This window comes from Triticum dicoccoides, chromosome 2A, assembly GCF_002162155.2.
Source record: "Triticum dicoccoides isolate Atlit2015 ecotype Zavitan chromosome 2A, WEW_v2.0, whole genome shotgun sequence".
NCBI lineage: Eukaryota > Viridiplantae > Streptophyta > Magnoliopsida > Poales > Poaceae > Triticum > Triticum dicoccoides.
In genome coordinates this window covers 370,080,280-370,101,787 of record NC_041382.1, presented here as the reverse complement: position 1 = coordinate 370,101,787, position 21,508 = coordinate 370,080,280, and the positions used below count along the sequence as shown (strand labels likewise).

Genomic DNA, 21,508 nt, shown 5'->3' with positions numbered 1-21,508 from the left:
GGTATGCCCGCAATGACAACGTCGTTTATGAGGAATATTCCGTTATAAGGGTTGAGTTTGAGGGTTTTAATCTTTGCCCCTATTTTTCAACCTGTGAAAATGCACAAAAAGATTATTTTTGGACCCTTAAAATGCTAATGAGGATTTAAAGGTTTGAAAGTTCTACTAGACATGCTCTTATAGGTTTAAATTTCGGGAAGGAGTACACCTGACCCAAATATATCTCTAACATTTTCCACTGGAGATCGTCGCCGAGAAACATCAGATTCCTTATCCGCAGAAATCTCTCACATGCACAACGGTCGAGCTTTGCCACCAACTGCAGCAATGTCTTCGGCCACCCCCCCTCCGCCGGCGTCACCGAACCCGGAGGCGCCTCCGCGCGTCGTCCGCCCGCCGCCTAGGCGGTCACCGAGGTCGCCTGGGCCGCCGCTGTGGGCCAAGCGGCGGCCCTCCGTCTCCGTCGACTACGACCGCGGCCGCCGCACAGTCCGGGTCGAGGTGGACGGCGTAGGTGCCGACGCGCTCCCCGCGCGGCACCGCCTCCGCGTGGAGGGGAGCCGGTGGCAGCGGGACTGCAAGGTGTCCCAGGTCGCCGCGCGCGTGCTCGCGCTCCCGCGGGCCGACACCCATGCCGTCGACGCCGTGCTCAACTGCTGGGCCGGGCGCTTCGCCTGCCGTAACTTCCCTCTCCTTATTCGTGTAAGACACCTCTGCAATTTATGTGTTCGATGCAATGAGTCTCTCTGACTCCCACATACCCGCTTTCTATGTGTTCGATGAAATGAGTTACTGGGCGGCAAAAGTTCGATTATTCTGCGACTTTTGCAGTCTTGTCTTGCAGCTGTTGCCTATTAAAGTGTCTCCGAAATGTCTAGATGGGAGTGTTGAAACTGAACGAACTCAATTTCTGTTTTGGATAGACATTCTAGTCATCTGGATATTTTATAACACCTGTGATTTCGTGCTTGATTCAAGCATTCGGATCTTGTATTGTTTCTAGTCATCTTGCACGTATTAGCTAGTTCTAGTAAACTGTGGGAGCATTATTGATTTTAAGGATTCTTGCTTGATCCTTGTAATCATTAGGTTTCTCATGGCATTATTTTTGTTTAATGCTTTTTTCAGTAATTCCAAAATTCTAATTACTTAATTCATATACCATCTTACCATCTTTCTGCTCCAATATATACATTGCTATTTACTAGAGAATGTGCTTCTGTACTCCTTATGAGCTTCTAGCTACTGAAGCTACAAGTCACATGTCAAGACTTCTCATTTTGTTAATAAACCTCCCACCTTTGTAAATCCACTGACATAAAGTGCTTACATGATCTACATCACTTGTAGGAAATGGCCTTTTCTGGGTCCTTGCAACATGCTGTATATGTGTTCTGCTGGATGAAAAACCAGGAGAACTACTGTGCCCGTAATGACATTTATGGTATGATGATACGATTACATGCCAGACACAACCAGGTTGATCAAGCACGTGGCCTGTTCTTTGAGATGCAAGAATGGCGGTATGAATAATATTAACTTGAGACTTCAGATTTCATTTAGCTACCCTCGGTTTTCACCAAAAAGTCAATAAGCCATAATAGTCCTCATGTTATCTGTGTTCATGAGTCTACATGCAGACTATAGAACATATTTGGCCTTGGTTGCCTCTGTTATGGATGCAACTTGATTGTATTGCAAGGCCCATGGGGCAAATATAGCCTAATAAAGACTCCTACAGCAATACCAATACTCCTAGACCAATACTAATACTCCTTAACACCTCAATGACAAAGCATATGCAATAGCTTTGCATTTGAAGAAGTGTAACACTAGAAAAAAATGGTAATCCAAAATCCGCGTCTTGAGAGTATCGTTGTAGCATGGAGAGTCTTGAAAGCTTGTTGAGTTAAGCCAAAGGGGATAAGAGAAGATGGTGCATCAACAGAAGACACCGCATCAGTAGAAGATACAAAATAAGTATCAAGAGAAGATGGGTTGTCGAAAGAAGATGTCACATCAAGAGAAAGAAGCATTGTGCACAAAGTCATAGTCCAAGAAAATCAGCGGCTAGAGAAACTCGGCAGCAAGAGAATGGGCGTAAATCGACAATGCAAAAAGAGGCCACGAAAATCTATAGAAAACAACAAGGACCGAAAAAGGCCAGAAAAGCTGTATAGAAAGGACTAGAACCAGAAAAAGATGCTGACATATAAAAGTTTGATGGACTTACATGGCATGAGAAACAAAAAATATCAACGGATTTGGTGGACGCAGCAGAAAATATGGAGAACTAGAAGCTAGGAAGCACATACACAAAACATATATCATGTTCTAGGATTGGGACCGGCCCTAAGACCGATGAATGTGACATGGTTAGGGGTACAACTCTGAGGAGTGAAGGTTGGCCAGCCATGGTGCCGGGGATGAGAGGGAGAGAAGGTCGGTGACATGGATTAGATCTTTACTAGTTTATTCAGGGATTAGATCTTTACTAGTTTATTCTTATCTACTATTTCATAATCCTTATGAGGTACGTGGTGTCCCTTTTATAGGGAAGACTCAACTTGATGCCTAAGAATAGAATCTCGACTTTCCTAAGAAACCATATCTTAATCTTCCTAACTGAACCAATCTCTTTCCTAACTAAATACTCTTTCCTAACTAAATAATTATCTCTAATGGGCTAAGTATGAGATCCACGCCTTTGACAACATAGATTCAAGAGCCATCGTGTATGCAGGAGAGTCTGTGGAGGAGGCCTTGCAGGTTGTTGAGCTTCATGCGCTAGCCAACACAACTAAAAGTTCGAACTGATAGAAAGGGCTAGGCAATCCACATATACACTTCAACACCCCCTCTCACATGTGAGCGGGAAGTCAACACGTGAATAGATTCAGAGGTAGGATTATGGCCCAAGAGGCCTATACATGTGCACAGAGGGCGACAGCAGCAATTTTTGAATAAATTGCAAAAGCCAGGACCTTAGGCTCTGATACCATGTTAAGCTTCATGCATTAGCCAATGCAACCAAAAGTCCGAACTGATAGAAAGGGCTAGACAATCCACAATCCACATATACACTTCAACACAAGTGAGATGCCGGTGAGCAGCAGCGTGGAATAACAACTAGCGGATGAACATGCAACACCGACGGAAGGTAGGTGCATGTGGGAGATGGAGTTGACGAAATGACCATCGCTGAGGAATCACTAGAGACAAACGACATTGTAAACTTATTTTTTTGTTTTTTAGAAGAGTTGAAGCTAAGGAGCACATAAGGCCGCAACATCAAGCATCTAGCGCACCAGCTAGAGCAGGGAAGAGCCACACGCTGAGCATACAACCAGTAGCGTGCAAAGCAAGCCGCTGCAAGGAAGAGCCAACACGCGAAGCGGCAAGCATCCCGCACGCGGGTCAGTAGCAGCCATGCAAGCAATTCACAAGTAGTGAAGGGAGAACCACGTGCGAGGCAATAGAGAAGCAGCCTGCATGTTGTCCTCTGTCGGAGAGGTGCGTCATGACCAGGGAGGCATCTGCGCCGGGAAGACGGTGGCCAGGGACTGCAGGCGGACGGTCGAGGTTGCTGGAGTTCCGGCCGGCGGGCAGCGGTGAAGCCGGTGGCGAAGCAGGCGGGGCGTGCCGACAGCATAGTCGTTCTCCTAGGGCGGCGGGGTGGTGAACTCCTGTACGACTGCATTGATCTGGACGGGGTGGCTTCTGTTGATCTAGACTAGATGATCGAGCGTGGGATGGCTGGATCGTGGGCATATCAATACGGAGATCGATCTGGCCAGCATTGGCGACGGCCGGTGCACGATATCGATCAGAAGAGGAAACCAAAAAAGTCCATCAAGAGCGTGAGCTGCGGCACGTGAAAAAATCCCTAAACCTGGGCTCATGATACCATGGCCTAATAAGGAGTCCTAGACCAATACCATTACTCCTTAATAGCCTTGTTGGCTGCTTGCCGAAATTATGAACTCGTCTGTTTTATGAAGCGTATCCACTTATTTTTCTGCCAAAGGCATATTTTATATTGTTACATATTTGCCTTTCTACCACACATTACTAATGCCTTTACTGGAATAGCCAACTTGGCAGTTTGAAAAGCTGTACTATTATCATATGCACCAATATGATTTATCTCCAGTAATATGTAGGTTATAGCTGCCTTATAATGGTCTGTCTTGCACAAATGAGATAGGAAGTGGGGGGGCCTCTTCTACATCATCAGTTTAGTCTATGATTTTTTTTTACATAACCAATATTTATAGGTGCAAGCCAGATGCTGATATATACAACTCTTTGATCAATGCTCATGCTCGGGCTGGTCTATGGCGCTGGGCCATCAACATTATGGATGATATGCTTCGTGCAGCTGTCAGTATTGTTCGTTGAAATAATCATTGTGTTCTAATTGCTTTGTTTTCTTGAATATGACTGGTTATATGTGATTTATATAGTTGTTTAGGGTTGTACATTCCAAAGTATGCTATTACTCTCCTTAAAGAAAGTGACAGAGGTATGGGCCTTGTCCACTTATAATATTGCCTGGGTGGCACCAGTACTATAGATGGATACTGAGTTTTGGTATAGAATTCCCTCTAGTCTCCAACAAAGCCATAATTGTTAAGCATATATGTAGATTAGTACTACCACATTAGTTTTGGTTTACAGTCTCTTAGAGTATCCATAGTTGACCCTTGGCCTACCAGATTAAAACCATCATAGCACTACTAATCCACATATATCCTTAGTATTGGCTGTGAATTATATTGCTGTTTAGTTTGGTAATGATGGGTGTTATCTCTATTTTATGTTGGCTTGCAGCGCTGCCTCATATTTCTTGAATTTCATTACTGGCCCACTTAGAAAATGATAGGAATATGCAACTTGTATTTCCAGGTGACCATAGGCCAGTATATATACATGTACAGGTGTGGAATATATGCAGGAAACCCCTTATACAATAGGGTAAATACGAAGGTTACATGGCTATAATATAGCTCTAACACCCCCCTCAAACTCATGGTGGATTAACAACACTGAGTTTGGAGAGATAGAAGCCATGCTGCGCTCTAGTTTGGGCCTTCGTCAGAAAATCCGCCAACTGTAACTCGGAAGGCACATACTGAAGAGCAATAACCTGATCCTGCACACCAGCGCGCACATAGAAAGCATCAACACCAATATGCTTCGTGAGCTCATGCTTCACAGGATCACGCGCAATGCTAATAGCACCTGTACTGTCAGACAAGAGCGGAGTAGGTGTAGTAACAGAATCATCAAAATCCTGAAGTAACCACCGTAACCAAGTCACCTCTGCCGTCAAAAGAGCCATAGCTCGTAACTCAGCCTCTGCACTCGAATGGGAAACTGCAGTCTGTTTCTTCGTCTTCCAGGCAATGAGAGAACCACCAAGAAAAACATAGTAAGCAGAAAGTGAACGGCGATCGGAGGGATCACTAGCCCACGTAGCATCCGAATAGGCCTGAAGTTGTAAAGAACTGGAGCGAGGAAAGAATAGACGGTGAGACATCGTGCCCCGAAGATATCGGAGAACACGAAGGAGGTGACTATAGTGAACCGAAGTGGGAGCGGAGACAAACTGACTCAGAATATGAACCGGATAAGAGATATCCGGACGAGTGACAGCTAGATAGACAAGACTCCCAACAAGATGACGATAACGCGTCGGGTCAGGCAAGGGGTCACCATCAGTATCACGGAGGTGAACATTGAGCTCCATTGGAGTCTCAACAATGCGCTCATCGGTAAGAGCAGCACGAACAAGAAGATCCTGTATATACTTTTCCTGGGATATAAAAAAGCCATCAGAGGTAGAAGAGACTTCAATCCCAAGAAAGTAGCGAAGAGGTCCAAGATCGGACATAAGAAACTGCTCACTAAGACGGGCCTTTACAAAGGCAATATACTCGGGGTCGTCGCTAGTGATGATCATGTCATCAACATAGAGAAGAAGAAGAGTCCGACCACGAGGAGAAAGGTGGGCAAACAATGCTGGATCATGAGCACTCGCTGAAAAACCAGCGGCAGTCACCACAGAGGCAAAACACTCAAACCAGGCGCGGGGGGCTTGCTTAAGGCCATAGAGAGAGCGACGAAGATGACATACCATGCCATCAGGAACAGAATACCCAGTTGGTGGCTGCATGTATACCTCCTCACGCAGCTCACTGTTAAGAAAGGCATTCTTAACATCAAGCTGAGATACAGACCAGTGGCGTGCAGAGGCCACGGCAAGAAGTGTGCGGATAGTGGTCATATGGGCCACAGGAGCAAATGTCTCATCATAATCACGACCATGCTCCTGCTGAAAAACACGAGCCACAAGACGAGCTTTGTAATGCTCAAGAGAACCATCGGAGCGAGTCTTAACCTTGTAGACCCACTTACAAGTAATGGGACGGACACCTGGAGGAAGAGAAACAAGATCCCATGTACCAGTGCGTTCAAGAGCAGCAATCTCCTCTGCCATCGCAAACTGCCATTCAGGATGAACAACAGCCTCACGATAAGAAGTCGGCTCAAGAACAACAACACCAGCTGTGGAAAAACCAAGGCGATCAACAGGCGGAAGCGGACGAGGACGCAAGCCATAGGTAGGCTGAGACGAGGAGGACGACACGTCAGCAGACACATCCACATTACGTGAACGACGAGTGTAATACTGAGGCAAAGATGGAAGAATACGAGGAGGAATAGCCGAGGTAGAATTAGGAGGTGGAGACGAAGAAATCACCGGGGATGAAGGTGCAGAATCTGGTGACATGCGAGGTGAGGAAACCGTGGGAGATGGTGGCGGCAAATCAGCAAGAGGTGGAGAAGTAGAGTGAGCAGGACGGAGAGACAAGGGCTCAACTGGAGTGATAGGTGTGTCGGGAAAAGTGAGGAAAGAGATATCCTCCACAGAAAAGGTCGAGGAAGATGGACGCGGGTAGAAGGGACGAGACTCATCAAAAGTCACATCCCGAGAAATACGCATCCGACGACCGATAGGATCCCAACAACGATAGCCCTTATGCTTATCACTATAGCCTAAGAAAACACACTCAACAGACTGAGCGGTCAGTTTGGTGCGTTCCCGAGGGGCAAGAAGAACATAGCAAACACAACCAAACAAGCGAAGCGTCGAATAATCAGGAGAACGATCAAAGAGACGCTCGAAAGGAACACCACCCTGGAGAGCAGCAGACGGCTGAAGGTTGATGAGATAGGTGAAGGTGAATATAGCCTCAGCCCAAAAATGAGGTGGAAGAGAAGCGACGATCATTAACGCAAGAGCCGTCTCAAGAAGGTGGTGATGCTTTTGCTCAGCCACGCCATTCTGAGCATGAGCACCAGGACAAGAGAACTGAGGAAGAGTGCCCTGCTCAGCAAGAACACCACGCAACATCTTGGAAATATACTCGCCAGCGGAGTCAACACGGAACACACGAATAGGTGAAGAGAACTGAGTGTGAACCATGGCAGCAAAACGCTTATAGATGGAAAGAACCTCACTGCGAGAAGTCATAAAATAAAGCCAAGTGTAACGAGAGAAATCATCTATGAAAATAAATATAGTATGGATGGCCCCCTTTTGAAGCGAAGGGAGCCGGACCCCATACATCAGAATGGACCAAATCAAAAGGACGCTGAGACACCGACTCACTAGTAGGGTAAGGTAACTAAATCTGTTTTCCTAGTCTACAGCCCTGACACTCTAAAGAGACATCTCCTGAGGCAGACCCCAAAAGACCTCGATGAACTAATGACGACAAGCGAGACCCACAAAGATGACCAAGTCGATGATGCCACTGCTGGAAGGAGCCGGTAGCTGAAGCGACACAAGCGGATGGACTGGCGATAGTGGTGGCAGCGGAAGGAACATGAAGCCAGTCTAGCTCCCAAAGAACCTGAGAGTTACGGCGGCGAGGGCCAGCCCCAACCAAAGTGTGTGTTCGACGATCCTGAACAGAACAAGAGTCAACGTCAAGGTGGACGCGACAACCAGAATCAGTAAGTTGACCGGCAGAAAAAAGATTCATGTTAAGTTGAGGAACATGAGCAACTAGACAGCTAATGAAAATCAACACTTGCCTGTTTGACATATGAACAAATCAAGGATGAGTAAACCTCCTTGGTTAAAGGAATTCGCAAGTCCACCATGTCTTCAAAAAGTTTCAGAGATTCTGCATATTTTCCCAATTTACACAATCCACTGATGAGTATATTATAAGTTACAGCATCTGGATTCACATTGCTCGCCATCATTGTGGCGTAGAACTCCAAAGCTTTCTCATAATCTCCAAAACTTAAATAGCTTCCAATGCTCAATATTATGTTGAGGAACATGAGCAACATCAGGAACAAAGTAAGAAGGTGTGCTAAGATTGCCTCGACTAGCAACAGAAAGAGGAGTACCATTAGCAGTGAGTACATGAACAGGAAAATCAAGCGATTTAAGAGAGGACAAATTTGAAGAATGAGAAGACATATGAAAAGAAGCTCCGGAGTCCAGAACCCACGAGGATGTACCTGACTGTGTAGAGGGTGGTTGCTTAGTGCAGGAAGCATCAATCACAGAACCTGCAGTACTCGTCGAAGGAGAACCTGAAGCGGCAAGCAGATGCTTAAGTCGCAGAATATCCTGCTCAGTCAAGGCGGTGGCTGAAGATGTCGAAGTAGAAGAAGTCCCTGAAGCTGATGATCGCGCCTTACGTAGGTGTTTCTTCTTCTGGAAGCACTGAGACTCAACATGACCATCCATCTTACAGTAGCCGCAGTGAGGACGAGACCGACCTTGGCCGCCCGTAGGAGTAGGCAAGAGCGGCGGAGCACTCGAGTGGGAAGGAGTCGGTGCAGCAGGCATAGCAGGAACTCGAGTAGCGAGCACAGAGGGAACCTCAAGTAAACCAGCGCCACGGAGGCGAGTCTCCTCAGCACGGATCTCAGAAAGCGCCTCCATGAGGGAGATACGACCACGAGCAAACAACTGAGCGCGCCGGGGCTCAAACTCCTTACGGAGTCGAGACAAGAGCTTGTAGACACGATGAAATTCCAAATCAGCCCGCACAGCCTGGCAACACTGACAAGTACGACAACCAGCAGTGCGGAGAGAATCAAGCTGACGCCAGATAGCAGAACTCTGTGCATAGAACTCATCAATAGTGGAGTCACCCTGCTGAAGAGCATGCTCCTGACGAACCACAAACAGGTATAAGGCATCACCAGAGGGCTGATAGCGCTGACAAAGCCGAGTCCACATCTCAAATACAGTAGAGAGGCCGAGAAACTCAGAGGCAAACTGAGGCATAACACTAGCAGTCAAAACAGCTGCGGCACGAGCATCATCATCAAGCCACTGAGTGTAAGCAGACAGAGCTGCATGATAAGTCTGAAGTGCGTCCTCATAGGTCTGAACCTGCTCATCATAAGCAAGAATGGCAGCGTCATCAGCCAGCTTAGCTGCATCCTTTGCAGCCTGATCAGCGTTGGCAGCAAGAACCGGTGGCGTCGGTGGAGTAGGAGCCACATGAGGAACTGGACACGGCGGACTAGGGACCTCGCCAGAAAGAACGCCCCAAAGACGAAGGCTACGCATGTGAATGCGCATGAAGCCAACGAACTCGATGAAGTTAGTGCCATCAAAAATCACCAGAAAACGAGGAACTGCGACATAGCCCGTATATGTAGACATAGTACCCTTTTTTTTTCAACGGAAGCAGACGGAAAACTGAACAGTGAACGCACACACGCGGCTAGCAGAAGCGGAGACCAAGTCCACGTGGGCGAGCAGCGGAGACCAAATCCTCGCGGGCGAAGACCACTTCCAGCACCAACGATGTAGCGAGGGCGAGCAACGGAGACCAAGTCCACGCTGGCGAAGACCACTTCCAGCACCAATGATGCAGCGAAGACCAAAACGGGTGGTGACTGAGGCGGGAGTCTCGATCGGAAGCAGAGGACGATCCAGAAATCGGCAGCAGCGCGTGACCTTCTCTGCTTGATCTGGGCAGGGAAATCGATCTAGGGCGGTTGGGCCGAGCGATCAGGGGCGACGGCGGGAGTCTCCGATCGGGGGTGGTGGCTATCAGGCGGCGGCGGGCCTCACGAGACAGAGGCGGACGAGGGCGGGTCGAGCAGATCGATCTGGGCAATAGTGGAAGTCTCGATCGGGGTGGGAGGCAGAAAAAACCAGTAGCAGCCTGAGGATTTGGCCACCACGGAGAGTCAGCACAGCCAAGGATGGAGGCGTCGCGTCGGAGATGGATCAACAGCAGGAGTTGCGCGTGCTATAAAATTGACCTAGCTCTAATACCATGATAGGAATATGCAACTTGTATTTCCAGGTGGCCATAGGCCAGTATATATACATGTACAGGTGTGGAATATATGCAGGAAACCCCTTATACAATAGGGTAAATACGAAGGTTACATGGCTATATATATATAACTAACAGAAAACACTTGTATTTTTCCGGAATTATGGATGTTATGCTTAACTTTCTTCCTGTCCGAGGAAGTACTAATATTTTCACCAATTCTTGCCTCTTAGCAATAAGTGCGAAAATATCTGCAGTAGTTCATTGCACCACTAGCAAATAATATCTTGATTTTCTATATAATGCAGTCTGTAGTTTGCTCCAGCAACCACTTTGGCAAATAACATTTCTGCAAATATTATCAACGCTCAGATACTTGTACCATTGTTGGTTGTCATAGTTGTGTTATTAGTTTACTTTCTGTGTTTGTCCTGCAGATACCTCCTAGCCGAGCTACATATAATAATGTCATAAATGCATGTGGTGCTGCTGGTAACTGGAAAAAGGCTTTAGAGCTTTGTAAGAAGATGATAAGAAATGGTGTAGGGCCAGACTTGGTTACACACAACATTGTATTATCTGCTTTCAAGAATGGCTCTCAGTATTCGGAAGCCATAGGTTACTTTGATATGATGAAAGGAGCAAATATTGCCCCTGATACTTTCACTTTGAATATTGTCATCCATTGCCTTGTAAAAGCCGGACAGCACGGAGATGCTGTCGATTTGTTAAACTCGATGAGGGAGAAAAGAGCACAGTGTCCTCCAGATGTTGTTACGTACACTAGCATAATGCATTCTTATTATGTTTGTGGGCAAGTGAAAAATTGCAAGGCAGTCTTTGATATGATGGTTGCTGAAGGAGTTAAACCTAATATTGTATCATATAATGCACTTTTGGGTGCTTATGCCTCACATGGGATGCACACTGAGGCCTTGGGATTTTTCAAGTTACTGAAACAAAATGGTCTGCGACCTGATGTAGTTTCCTATACCTCTTTACTGAATGCCTATGGTAGGTCAGCACAGCCTGAAAAAGCTAGGGAGGTTTTTAACGAGATGAGAAAGAACTCATGCAAGCCAAACAAAGTCAGTTATAATGCACTAATTGATGCTTATGGATCTGCTGGAATGTTCAAGGAGGCCATTAGCTTACTGCATGAAATGGAGAAGGATGGCATTCCACCAGACGTTGTTTCAATAAGTACTCTGTTGACTGCCTGTGGCCGCTGCAGGCAGACAACAAAAATTGACACAGTTCTTGAAGAAGCAAAATTTCGAGGGATTGAACTTAATATTGTTGCGTACAACTCGGGCATTGGAACCTATTTAAGTTTTGGAGATTATGAGAAAGCTTTGGAGTTCTATGCCACAATGATGGCGAGCAATGTGAATCCAAATGCTGTAACTTATAATATACTCATCAGTGGATTGTGTAAATTGGGAAAATATGCAGAATCTCTGAAATTTTTTGAAGACATGGTGGACTTGCGAATTCCTTTAACCAAGGAGGTTTACTCATCCTTGATTTGTTCATATGTCAAACAGGCAAGTGTTGATTTTCATTAGCTGTCTAGTTTTCTGTGGAAAGTTGATATGCTAACGATGGTTCCCACTCAGGACAAACTAGCTGAAGCGGAATCTACTTTTAGTTATATGAAAACATCTGGCTGCTTCCCTGATGTTCTAACATATACTGCTATGATTCAAGCCTATATTGATCATGGTAAGATCCTCTTAAAAGTCTTGGGTTGAGATAACATTTTTTCACTGATCATGTTTTTCTTATGGATCATAAGGGAGTTGGACGAGTGTGTGGGACCTATTCAAAGAGATGGAAGGAAATGCCATACTGCCAGATGCCATTATATGCTCATCCCTCATGGAAGCATTGAATAAAGGAAATCAACATGAAAGGGTCCTTCAGTTGATGAAATTCATGCACGATCAATCCATCGAATTGAACCAAAAAGCTTATTTTGAAATAATAGCTTCATGCAGCATGTATGTCTATCCACTCTCTTAAGTTGAACAAGCATGAATTGGTAATTACGCTGTTATGATCTGAACAAGGTTACTACGGTAACACCGGTGGTCGTTACTTTATCATTTTAAGTATGTTCATATACTATATCTTAGATTTTCCAGCGACCTGCATGATTTTTTTTTTGCATGTGAGTCCATAGTTTTTAGTATATTTTGAAAATACTTTCATATTTATATATGTACATATTAACAATATACTAAAATAACAGTTCATACTACCTAAAAAGTGGTATACTACCGAAATATTCTTATATACTACCTCCATTCATAAATATATGTTTTAACTTTTATCTGAATCGGATGTATATAGACACGTTTTAGTTTGTTTGTTTGCTCATTCCAGTCCGTATGTAGTCCATATTAAAATATCCAAAACATCTTACATTTGTGAACGGAGGAAGTACATACTATGCCTACATACTCCCCAGTTTGACAGATACTACATACTCCCTCCATAGTGAACTAAACGCTCTTATATTTCTTTACGGAGGGAGTACAACATACGAATCTCACTTGAGTGTAACTATCACCGGTTGTATGTAAAATATCTGGGGCACCTAGGCGCATGGGCAGCTTGTTCGGGTCCAACCCGTTATGGCATTTGGTTGCAAGTGGCGTGCATCACTCTTGATTAGTTTCCTAATTTGTTTGCATGCAATTCTATCCATGTATGAGATAGCATCAAACATCTGAGATTTGGTTCCTAATCAAATAACATTATTAGTTATGTTGGATTTCAAACCATTCTTGTCTATTTGAATCTGAGATACCCACATGTACGTGTTACCAATTTAGGACGATACAATAATAACATTTTTTGGTATACACATACCCGAGATACCCACTTGTACGTGTTATTAGACCGCGATACCAATTAGTGGGTATTATACCTAACGAAAATATTTAGTGTTCGTGTTATACCTAATCAAAATATATACACTCTGAGGTATTATACCTAATGAAAATATACACATCCTGAGATACCCATGCGTACATGTTTGTAACTCAGTCAAAATATGAATGTGCAAACCCTCCTAATTACAAATAGTTCCTTCTCTATTCCTAATGGGTATCATGTACCTTCCATCCATGAAACATGGAAAGAAACACAAGATAATTATTCATGACGCATTGATTTCTGATTTCTCTCTCCTATTATGTCTCTCAACATGGAACGTTGCCATGCATGGTATTTTTTATTTGCTGCTAAAGAAATGTTCGAACAAGTGATGGTGACACTGGTGACTTTCCAGTTAAAATAGGATTGCACCAAGGGTCAGCTTTGAGCCATTATCTTTTTTGCTTTGGTGATGGATGAGGTCACAAGGGATATACTAGGAGATATCCCATGGTGTATGCTCTTTGCGGATGATGTGGTGCTAGTCGAACGAGGGTTAATAGAAAGTTAGAGATGTGGAGACGAACTTTAGAATAGAAAGGGCATGAGGTGCGGTTTCAGTATTACTAGGCACGAGGAGGAGGAAGTTAGCCTTGATGGGCAAGTGGTACCTCAGAAGGACATATTTTTAGTGTACTCCTTTTTACATACAAATATGAACGTATTTTAAATATATACTAAAAACTATGGACTTGTTTGTAATCTGAAACACACGCGCCAGCGCATCAACGAGGCGAGCGAGAGGGCAAATAGACAGGCAAATGTATACCTTGGAGGCGCGGGTGAGGCGATCTCCGCTCTCGCCGACAGAGATGTTGGGGACGAGCTTCTGCACCTTGATCTCCCGCATGGGGTTTAGCTACTTCTTCTCCATCCACTGCGAGCACCAAAACACAAACAACACCGCACCGTCAGAACACCAGGAACCTGAGCAACCCAAAGGATTTGGAACAATTGACAAAGCGGAGGGGAACTCACCATGGCTGCGGGATCTGGGGTGCGGCGGCGAGGGAGAGGAGAGGGAGAGGGGGAGGGTTTAAAGCATGGTGCATGGCGGCAGCAGGGGCTTTGTAGGGAGAGAGAGGAAACCCTAGCGCGGAGGGTGCTTATATGCCTAGAATTACGTCCGTGCCCCCGTGTGCAGGTGTAGAATGGAGGGTGGTTTAATAATTTTGGTTAATCTGGCTTAGGAGCGCTAAAAAAGAACATGTAGCTTGCATTGGAATCTTAGATATAGTACTCCCTCCGTTCCTAATAGTCTTTGTAGAAATTCCACTATGGACTACATGCGGAGCAAATTGAGTGAATCTACACTCTAAAATGCATCTATATACATCCTTATGTGGTTCATAGTGGAATCTCTACAAAGACTTATATTTAGGAACGGAGTGAGTATATGATCGTACTAAAAATAATAAAGTACTCCCTCCGTCCCACAATGTAGCTTGCAAAAACGTCTTACACTGTGGGACGAAGGGAGTAGTACATATACTACCCCGTGGTAGTTGAGACGTGGGTGTAACTAGACCCGGTTGTAGGATGTATTTTCCCTACGGAAACATAAAATGGTTTTGTACTCCTGGAAGTATGTACTGCTCCTCATACATCACACAGATAAACCGATTAAAGCTCTTAATTATTTTTGACATATTTTGCTAATAATTACTAGATACCTAAGTGAGTTTTATGAAACTAATTGCCAACTCCATATATTTTATGTAGTTTACATATGGCAGCTTTTTTGTATGTAGGACTGTTATATTGCAAAAACTAGGGACCTAAGTGACAATTTTTTGTACTACTTGTACTGGGGTATCTTACAGTGATTACTATGGTATATGTAGAATGATGAGGTATACTATGGTATATTTAGAATGATAGAGGTATAATAGATGCATATGAGGTACATTGAATGTGGGAGTACGTACTCCCAGGAGTACAGAAAATTAGTCCATATATCTTATATTACTAGACTTTTAGATTACCATGTCTATTTATCAGGTTATCGTTCGAGTCACTTGCAACTAGGTCTGCTGTCTTCTGAGGCAACCATGCCGAATATACACACCATGGTTAATAAATAGAAACATAATAAAGTTGAATATTTATTGGGATAGCAGCATAGAGCTTTCTTGTGGTTGAGATGCCATCTAAATTGTGTTTGTTCAGTTTTTGTAATAGCTGCATAGAACCGCCCTTGATGTATTGAATAGGTCAATGTTCATTTGTGTCCCTTGGTTACTTATCGACATTTTGCTTCCCCATAACAGGCTACGGGACTGGAGAACTGCAAGTGAAATAATTGAACATTTGGATTCCTCTCTCCCATCCATTTCTGTTGGGAAGCTAAACCATCTTCTGAATTTTCTTGGAAAATGTGGGAAGACAGAGAGTATGATGAAGGTACAATTGGTCTGCGTAACATAGCTTTCATACAGAACATACTTTTGTTATTTCCAACTTCTTCTATGCAATTGATGTAGATACTTAAGCATTATCTGTTTTCGTAGACCATCAATTTGTTATGTTGTTCTGTATATGAAGCGGAGGTTGTACCAACCAGTTCACCCAAAAAGCCTAAGCTTAGGGAGACGGTCAGGCATTATACTCAAACACCCCCCTCGCGTATGAACTGGGTTGGAGATATGTGTGCATCGGAAGTAGAGGCAGATCACAATTATTTATTGCATGTACTGGGTTTTGAACCTAAAATCTCTTGGATTCAAATTATATGTGCTTGACCATTTCATCCATCAACTCAAGCTTAGAGAGGGTTAGATATGACATTCTGAACATGTTTGTCGTTGCTAGTTATGCTATAGACACCTAGCAATATTTTTTTAATGCACTATCACTTAGTGTTTTTGTCCTTACCATGATCAATTTAGACAGCATGGCTCCTCGTTTAAAAAGAATGGACTGCTTGCGCATAATGGCTTGCTGGATCCATATATCAATCTTTCCCCTTGAAGTCTATTGTGTTTGGTTTGAGCCCAAGCCAACCTTGTCAAAAATTTGTGAGGGGGGAGGGGTAGTGGAGCTGGTACATGAAGTTACATCTACGCTCAGCTATTTACAATCCTAACCCTAGATGAACTGATGTACCTGAGGGCGGGTTGGCCTTTTACTTCCGTAATATCCTGAGAATATGCGTGGATCCCACTTGGTGCTGAAGATGTAGTTTTCCGAGGCACCGAGCTGGTGGCATTCCTCAAGGTATTAACTTGGTGGAAATCCTATTGGGTCTCTGGTTGGTAGCAATTCCGCGGGGTGTCAAGTTGGTGGCGATCTCGAGAGGTTATAAGGTTTTCCGCAAAGTCTAGTAAGACGTTGAGTCCAAGTAGCACAGTGAACCTTCCCCAGCAGTAGCCCCTCGTAGGCCTGGGCGGTAAAGTAGCGCATGTCCGGGCCGATGCACGAATCCTAGAGTGGTTGGCGTGCCGACCGGATCAATGAATTTTGAGGCATGCGTGATGATGGTTGAATCCAACCTCTATGGTTCATTGGATTTACTCATGCATCCTTTTGATCCCATCACTCAGCATACTAGTGGTTGTATGATTGATGTAGCTCGCAAAACCTCTTGCCTTGGTCGTTGACTTCGCTTCCTTTGATTGGGCCCATGACCTCGCTCTGCTACCCATGGTCGCTTTGGCGCGCACGATCCTGGTGTTCCTCCCGCGTCACACGGGCTTGTGGATGCTATCCGTCTACCTTCACTCAGTAAATACCGTGAGGGCACAGTTGGGTATCTTCTTGGGTTGGCTTGAGTTGCCTTGTGGCAGCCTGCTCCTTGTTCGGTTGTTGCTCCCCTTACTCCTGGAGCAAGTACGTCCTCATGATGGCGTAGAGCCTCTTAGTTGTTGACCGTAGACTTTGATGCAACTTGGCGTAGAGGGCTGGGCCACATGTCGCCAGTCGCATGGCGGGGCACACGCTCTCGTCGGTGATGGTGCGGATTTGACACTATATGCTGGTGAAGTGCTTCTGGAATGCTTTGATAGATTTGCGTGGATCTTGAATGAGCGCGTAAGGTTTGACGACGGTCACCTCCATAGTCTCATTCCCTTGGAAGTCAGCATGAAGATGCTAGCAAAGTTGTTCCCAAGTGCACCGATCTAGGAGCGAGCGCTAGGTATCATGACCGAGCCATCCTAGAGATCATGGTGGTTTCGTCGCCTCCCGCCACCTAGACGACGGCCTCGTACATAGGTGAACCCGCTCAGGTCGGCGTCACTTGCATAGCTCGGGAGGTCCGTTGGGCAAAGCTTTTGCGGCCATGGCTTCACTTCAAGTCCTAGGCTAAGGGGGTTGCGCTCGTCGGCAATGTTGATGACTTCACATCTTCGAGCATGCATTGTTTGTGCGGAGATGTATTTGTTGAAGCGCTCACTGTCTTCCTCTAGACCCAATGCGACACTCATCTTGCGCAGAGTAACCAATCTGGTCATGCCTGCTTAGGATGATGGTCTGGAGTGCTTCTACCTCCGAAGCTCCTCGGAGTGGCCGTCTCGCCCACACAATCATTTTTGCTATTGGCCATCTTTGCTCCTCGATGATTTCGGAATTCACCTTAACTTCCTCCCTTGCCGCATCACACTCTTGGGTTTGGTGGTGGCGAATTTCCTTGGTTTAAGCCATGCGGAGCGGGGGTTCGGCTTTGCCGAGGCTATTGTGGTCACTTGTCGCGCATGTATGTTGGCGGCCTCGTGTAGGAGCGCCGCTAAGCAAATGGAGTCTGCTTGGGATGCTTCTAGGATGGCTTGCAGTTCTTCTGCCCTTGTGCTCGCGTCTGTGGCTTGTTGCCTGAGTGCTTCAACTTCCTCCTTGTTGATAATGACTTGTGCAGATCCTTCCGAGCTGGCGACCTGCGCATCGGTGGAGGGTTCATGTGCTTTGTTAGACGTGCGAGCCTGGCGCATGCTGCTTGTAGGTGACGTGGGTTGAGTCGTCTCCTTCCTCTTTGACGTGCTTATGTTTCTGTGGTGCCATCTCCTTGCCTTCCTGTCCTGGCGTCCAAGAGAGTGCACGGGGTGGATATTAGCTGGCCTTCCGCATCGGTCCGTGACGGTTGTGCTCTCTTGGTCACACTGCTTCTGGCTAGGTTCCCATAGACGGCGCCAACTGTCATAGCATCATGGCTAGACTGTGAACTTGTTGCACCCCTAGCCAGATACAAAGACTGGCACGAGGTGCGCGGGAAACTTGACATGGGGACACGTGCCCCCGTTTGCAGCGACCCGACGCGGAGCTACCTGAAACCAACAAGAATTGCAAGGTAGGAAGACAAGTATCAAATCTGCCCTCCGGCTATTTATAATCCTAACCATAGATGAACTGATGTACTTGAAGGCGAGTCGGTCTCTTTCTGTGGGAATATCATGAGAATATGCTGTGGGTTCTGCTCGGTTCTCAAGATGTAGATTTTCCGGGGCGAGCCGGTGGCAATCCCGCGAGGTTAAAGGTTTTCCACCAAGTCTAGAAAGATGTCGAGTCCGGGTAATAACGTGGGGACCCTTCCCCAACACGAACAATCTTGGGCGATGTGGTTGGCCTCACGAGCAGAGGCGCGTTCTTTTGTGGAATTGAGAACCATCTCTGCATATCTTGCCCATCAGGTAGGAGATCATGACTTTCTTGGTGGGCTGGAATGGCCTTCTAATTCCACACCTAAAACCAATCTCCGTTTCTCTGAATTATGATGCTTGATGAGAGGCTTTACTGAAGGCTTGCGAAAAGGATATGCGAGGGTGTTTTAGCGGGCTGCTCATTTATATTCTCTGGAATGTGTGGAAGGATATTCCAACTAGTGGATGTGGCGCCCCTTGCTCATGAGGAGTTTGCCCTATGTAGATTGGCTTTGCTTAATATGTAGTCTGTTTGTTGGTAAAAAGTTGCTTGTATTTTGTCTTAGGAAAGGCTTAAGCAGTAGTTTTTGTTTACTCGAGTAATTGGCTTGTTGCTTCCTTGCGCTTGCTTTGGCAAGCTTTGTAACAAACTGCTTTTCCTTCTTTGTGAAAAAATATGCTAATATCTACAACATCAAATATATATAGTACTATATTTATGATGAATCTAATGAAGTTAATTTGGTGTCGTTAGATGTTAATATATTTTTTTTGTAGACTTGGTCAAACTTTTTTAAGTTGAACTTGGGACAAAGCTAGAACTTCAAACAATTTTGTATGGATGGAGTACTTCATGTATCACCTATATAACTATATTTCTGATATTCTTGGCCCGAAGAAGCTGGTTTTATAGTTAAGAATGCTAGCTTCTTGACTAGTTTCAAAACCATCAAATCACGGTCTTTTCTTTCATGAAAATACATTGATACTCGAGGGACCCATGTAATCTCATATCTAAACACTGGACTTGTGAGGAAATAGTTTCAATAAAGGTGCTTAGATTATTGGATGTGCTTTCCAGTTTATGTTTTACCCTGAGTCCTTGTAAAGATGGGCCTAAGATATTTAATTTTCTCTAATGCAGCTGTTTTACAAGATGGTGAGTGCATGCTCTACTGTAGGCCTTTCTACTTATAAGGTTCTGCTGAGAAATCTCTTAGCAGTTGGAAAATGGAGAAAGTATGTCGAGGTAAAGATAGGTATTCACTAGTATCCGTATCACTTATGATTACATATTTGCATGGACATCTATATCTGGTACATTCAATTTGCACAACTGTGCTCTGGCAGCATGATGGTGTACTGCAGATACACATTTATCTTGGAACAACTTCACATTTTTACCTCAGAAAAAAACCTCACATTTTTTTCTTCTGTTTTGACCTGTATTATGTTGGTCCTTGTAAAACCTGCACCAATATGTGCTTCTGGGATCATAAGAACTGTGGCAAAAGCAAGTGATTTGACATTACATTGAAAGTTTTGCTTGAGTTACTTCTTCCATGAGCAAAGCTCTAATGTCAGCAATAAAATGCTAGTACTGGACGGGTATTTGAGCCTCCATTATATAAAGAGAAAACTAGACTCGTGGTTGTTTATGGGCATGAAACTGAACTCCTTTGTTTTCTGAAACATGTAGGTTTTGCAGTGGATGGAGGATGCTGGAGTCCGTCCAACACTATATATGTATCAAAATGTTCTTCCATATATTTGGAGGGACAATAGCATGGATTATGTCACTCTTATGCAGGAAAAAATAAGTATGTTACTTCTTTAACTTTAGCAGAAGTACTATTTTATCATGCAAGAACCTCTTTCAACATTTCTGTTTTCCCCTTGCCATTAGTGATCTAGTCAAATCTAGAACATGTCTTGTTTGGTGCTTGTGGTTGTTGAACTATCATTGTTGTAGACCTGATCATTTACATGGTTTTATCCTTTTCCAGGAAGTGTCATATTTTTCAACAGTTTCTGTACAGGGAACATTTTTTGATATTTTAGTAGTCAATAAAGTGTCGAAGTATCTTATGTTTGTTAATTTGTAGTTGTGATAGGAAAGAAATAGTGAAGACATAGCTACATCATGTAATCCAGATATTCAGAAAACATAAAACTGTGGCATTTAGACAGCGAACTGAACCATCTATGCTACCTATACGAGGCATAGCCTTCCATCATCTCGTATACTCCTTTATTCAGAAAATGCAAAAGCTTCTGTCTTGCATATATAGGAAAAGAGAGTCGTGTACGAGGCCAAGAGGGCCACACCCGAAAGTAGAATACCACACACCTGCAAGCTAAGGCGCCACCGGAAGCATCACCACAAGACCCAATGCTCCCACTGATGTAGGGTGGAACTCTAGGGGCTGATCTTTGAAGGGGGATTCCTGAAGAACATGACGAACTCATGAAAAATACAAGGGGAAAAACAAGAGGAAACATTCAAATTGACTTGATTCAATCACACATATGCTAGATCCATGAACACAAGAGATCACAAGATCCAAAGACAACAAAGGAAAGATACAAGTAGCTAGTTCTTCTCCAACATGAGGTCTTGAATCCACTATGGGATCTTCTCCGTAAAGAGGTCTTGAATCCACTTGGGGGATCTTCTCCTAGATGGAGGGCTTGGCCTCCAATGGATCAAGTGGATGAGCAACGCTCTATCTCTCAATGAGCTAAATCAATGCTAACCCTAAAACGTTGGGGAGAAAAGTACATATAGTCTAGGGGGCGAAGGGATACATGGACTTTGGCCCTTTGCAATGTGCGCAGACAGGGGGGGCTGGGCGTCGGGCCGAATGTCTGGGCCTTCACGAGGTG

The 21,508-nt window shown here is 44.8% G+C and overlaps 1 protein-coding gene across 13 annotated transcripts in view; it reads left to right on the top strand.

Moving 5' to 3' along the window:
• The first annotated feature begins 254 nt into the window (after positions 1–254).
• Positions 255–21,508, top strand: part of LOC119354604 (pentatricopeptide repeat-containing protein At2g41720-like) — a 29,584-nt gene continuing 8,330 nt past the window's right edge. For 5 of the 13 annotated variants that reach the window (XR_005171118.1, XM_037621328.1, XM_037621329.1 and 2 more), the window contains exons 1-9: positions 255–702; positions 1,351–1,523; positions 4,278–4,383; positions 10,769–11,878; positions 11,951–12,056; positions 12,130–12,334; positions 15,545–15,677; positions 19,767–19,881; positions 20,322–20,442. Coding sequence is in view for 11 of the 13 variants with exons in the window: in XM_037621328.1 (XP_037477225.1) it covers positions 292–702; positions 1,351–1,523; positions 4,278–4,383; positions 10,769–11,878; positions 11,951–12,056; positions 12,130–12,334; positions 15,545–15,677; positions 19,767–19,881; positions 20,322–20,407 (2,445 nt within the window). In the remaining 2 variants the exon portion in view is untranslated. The other 8 variants (XR_005171117.1, XM_037621322.1, XM_037621320.1 and 5 more) reach the window with 4 other exon arrangements.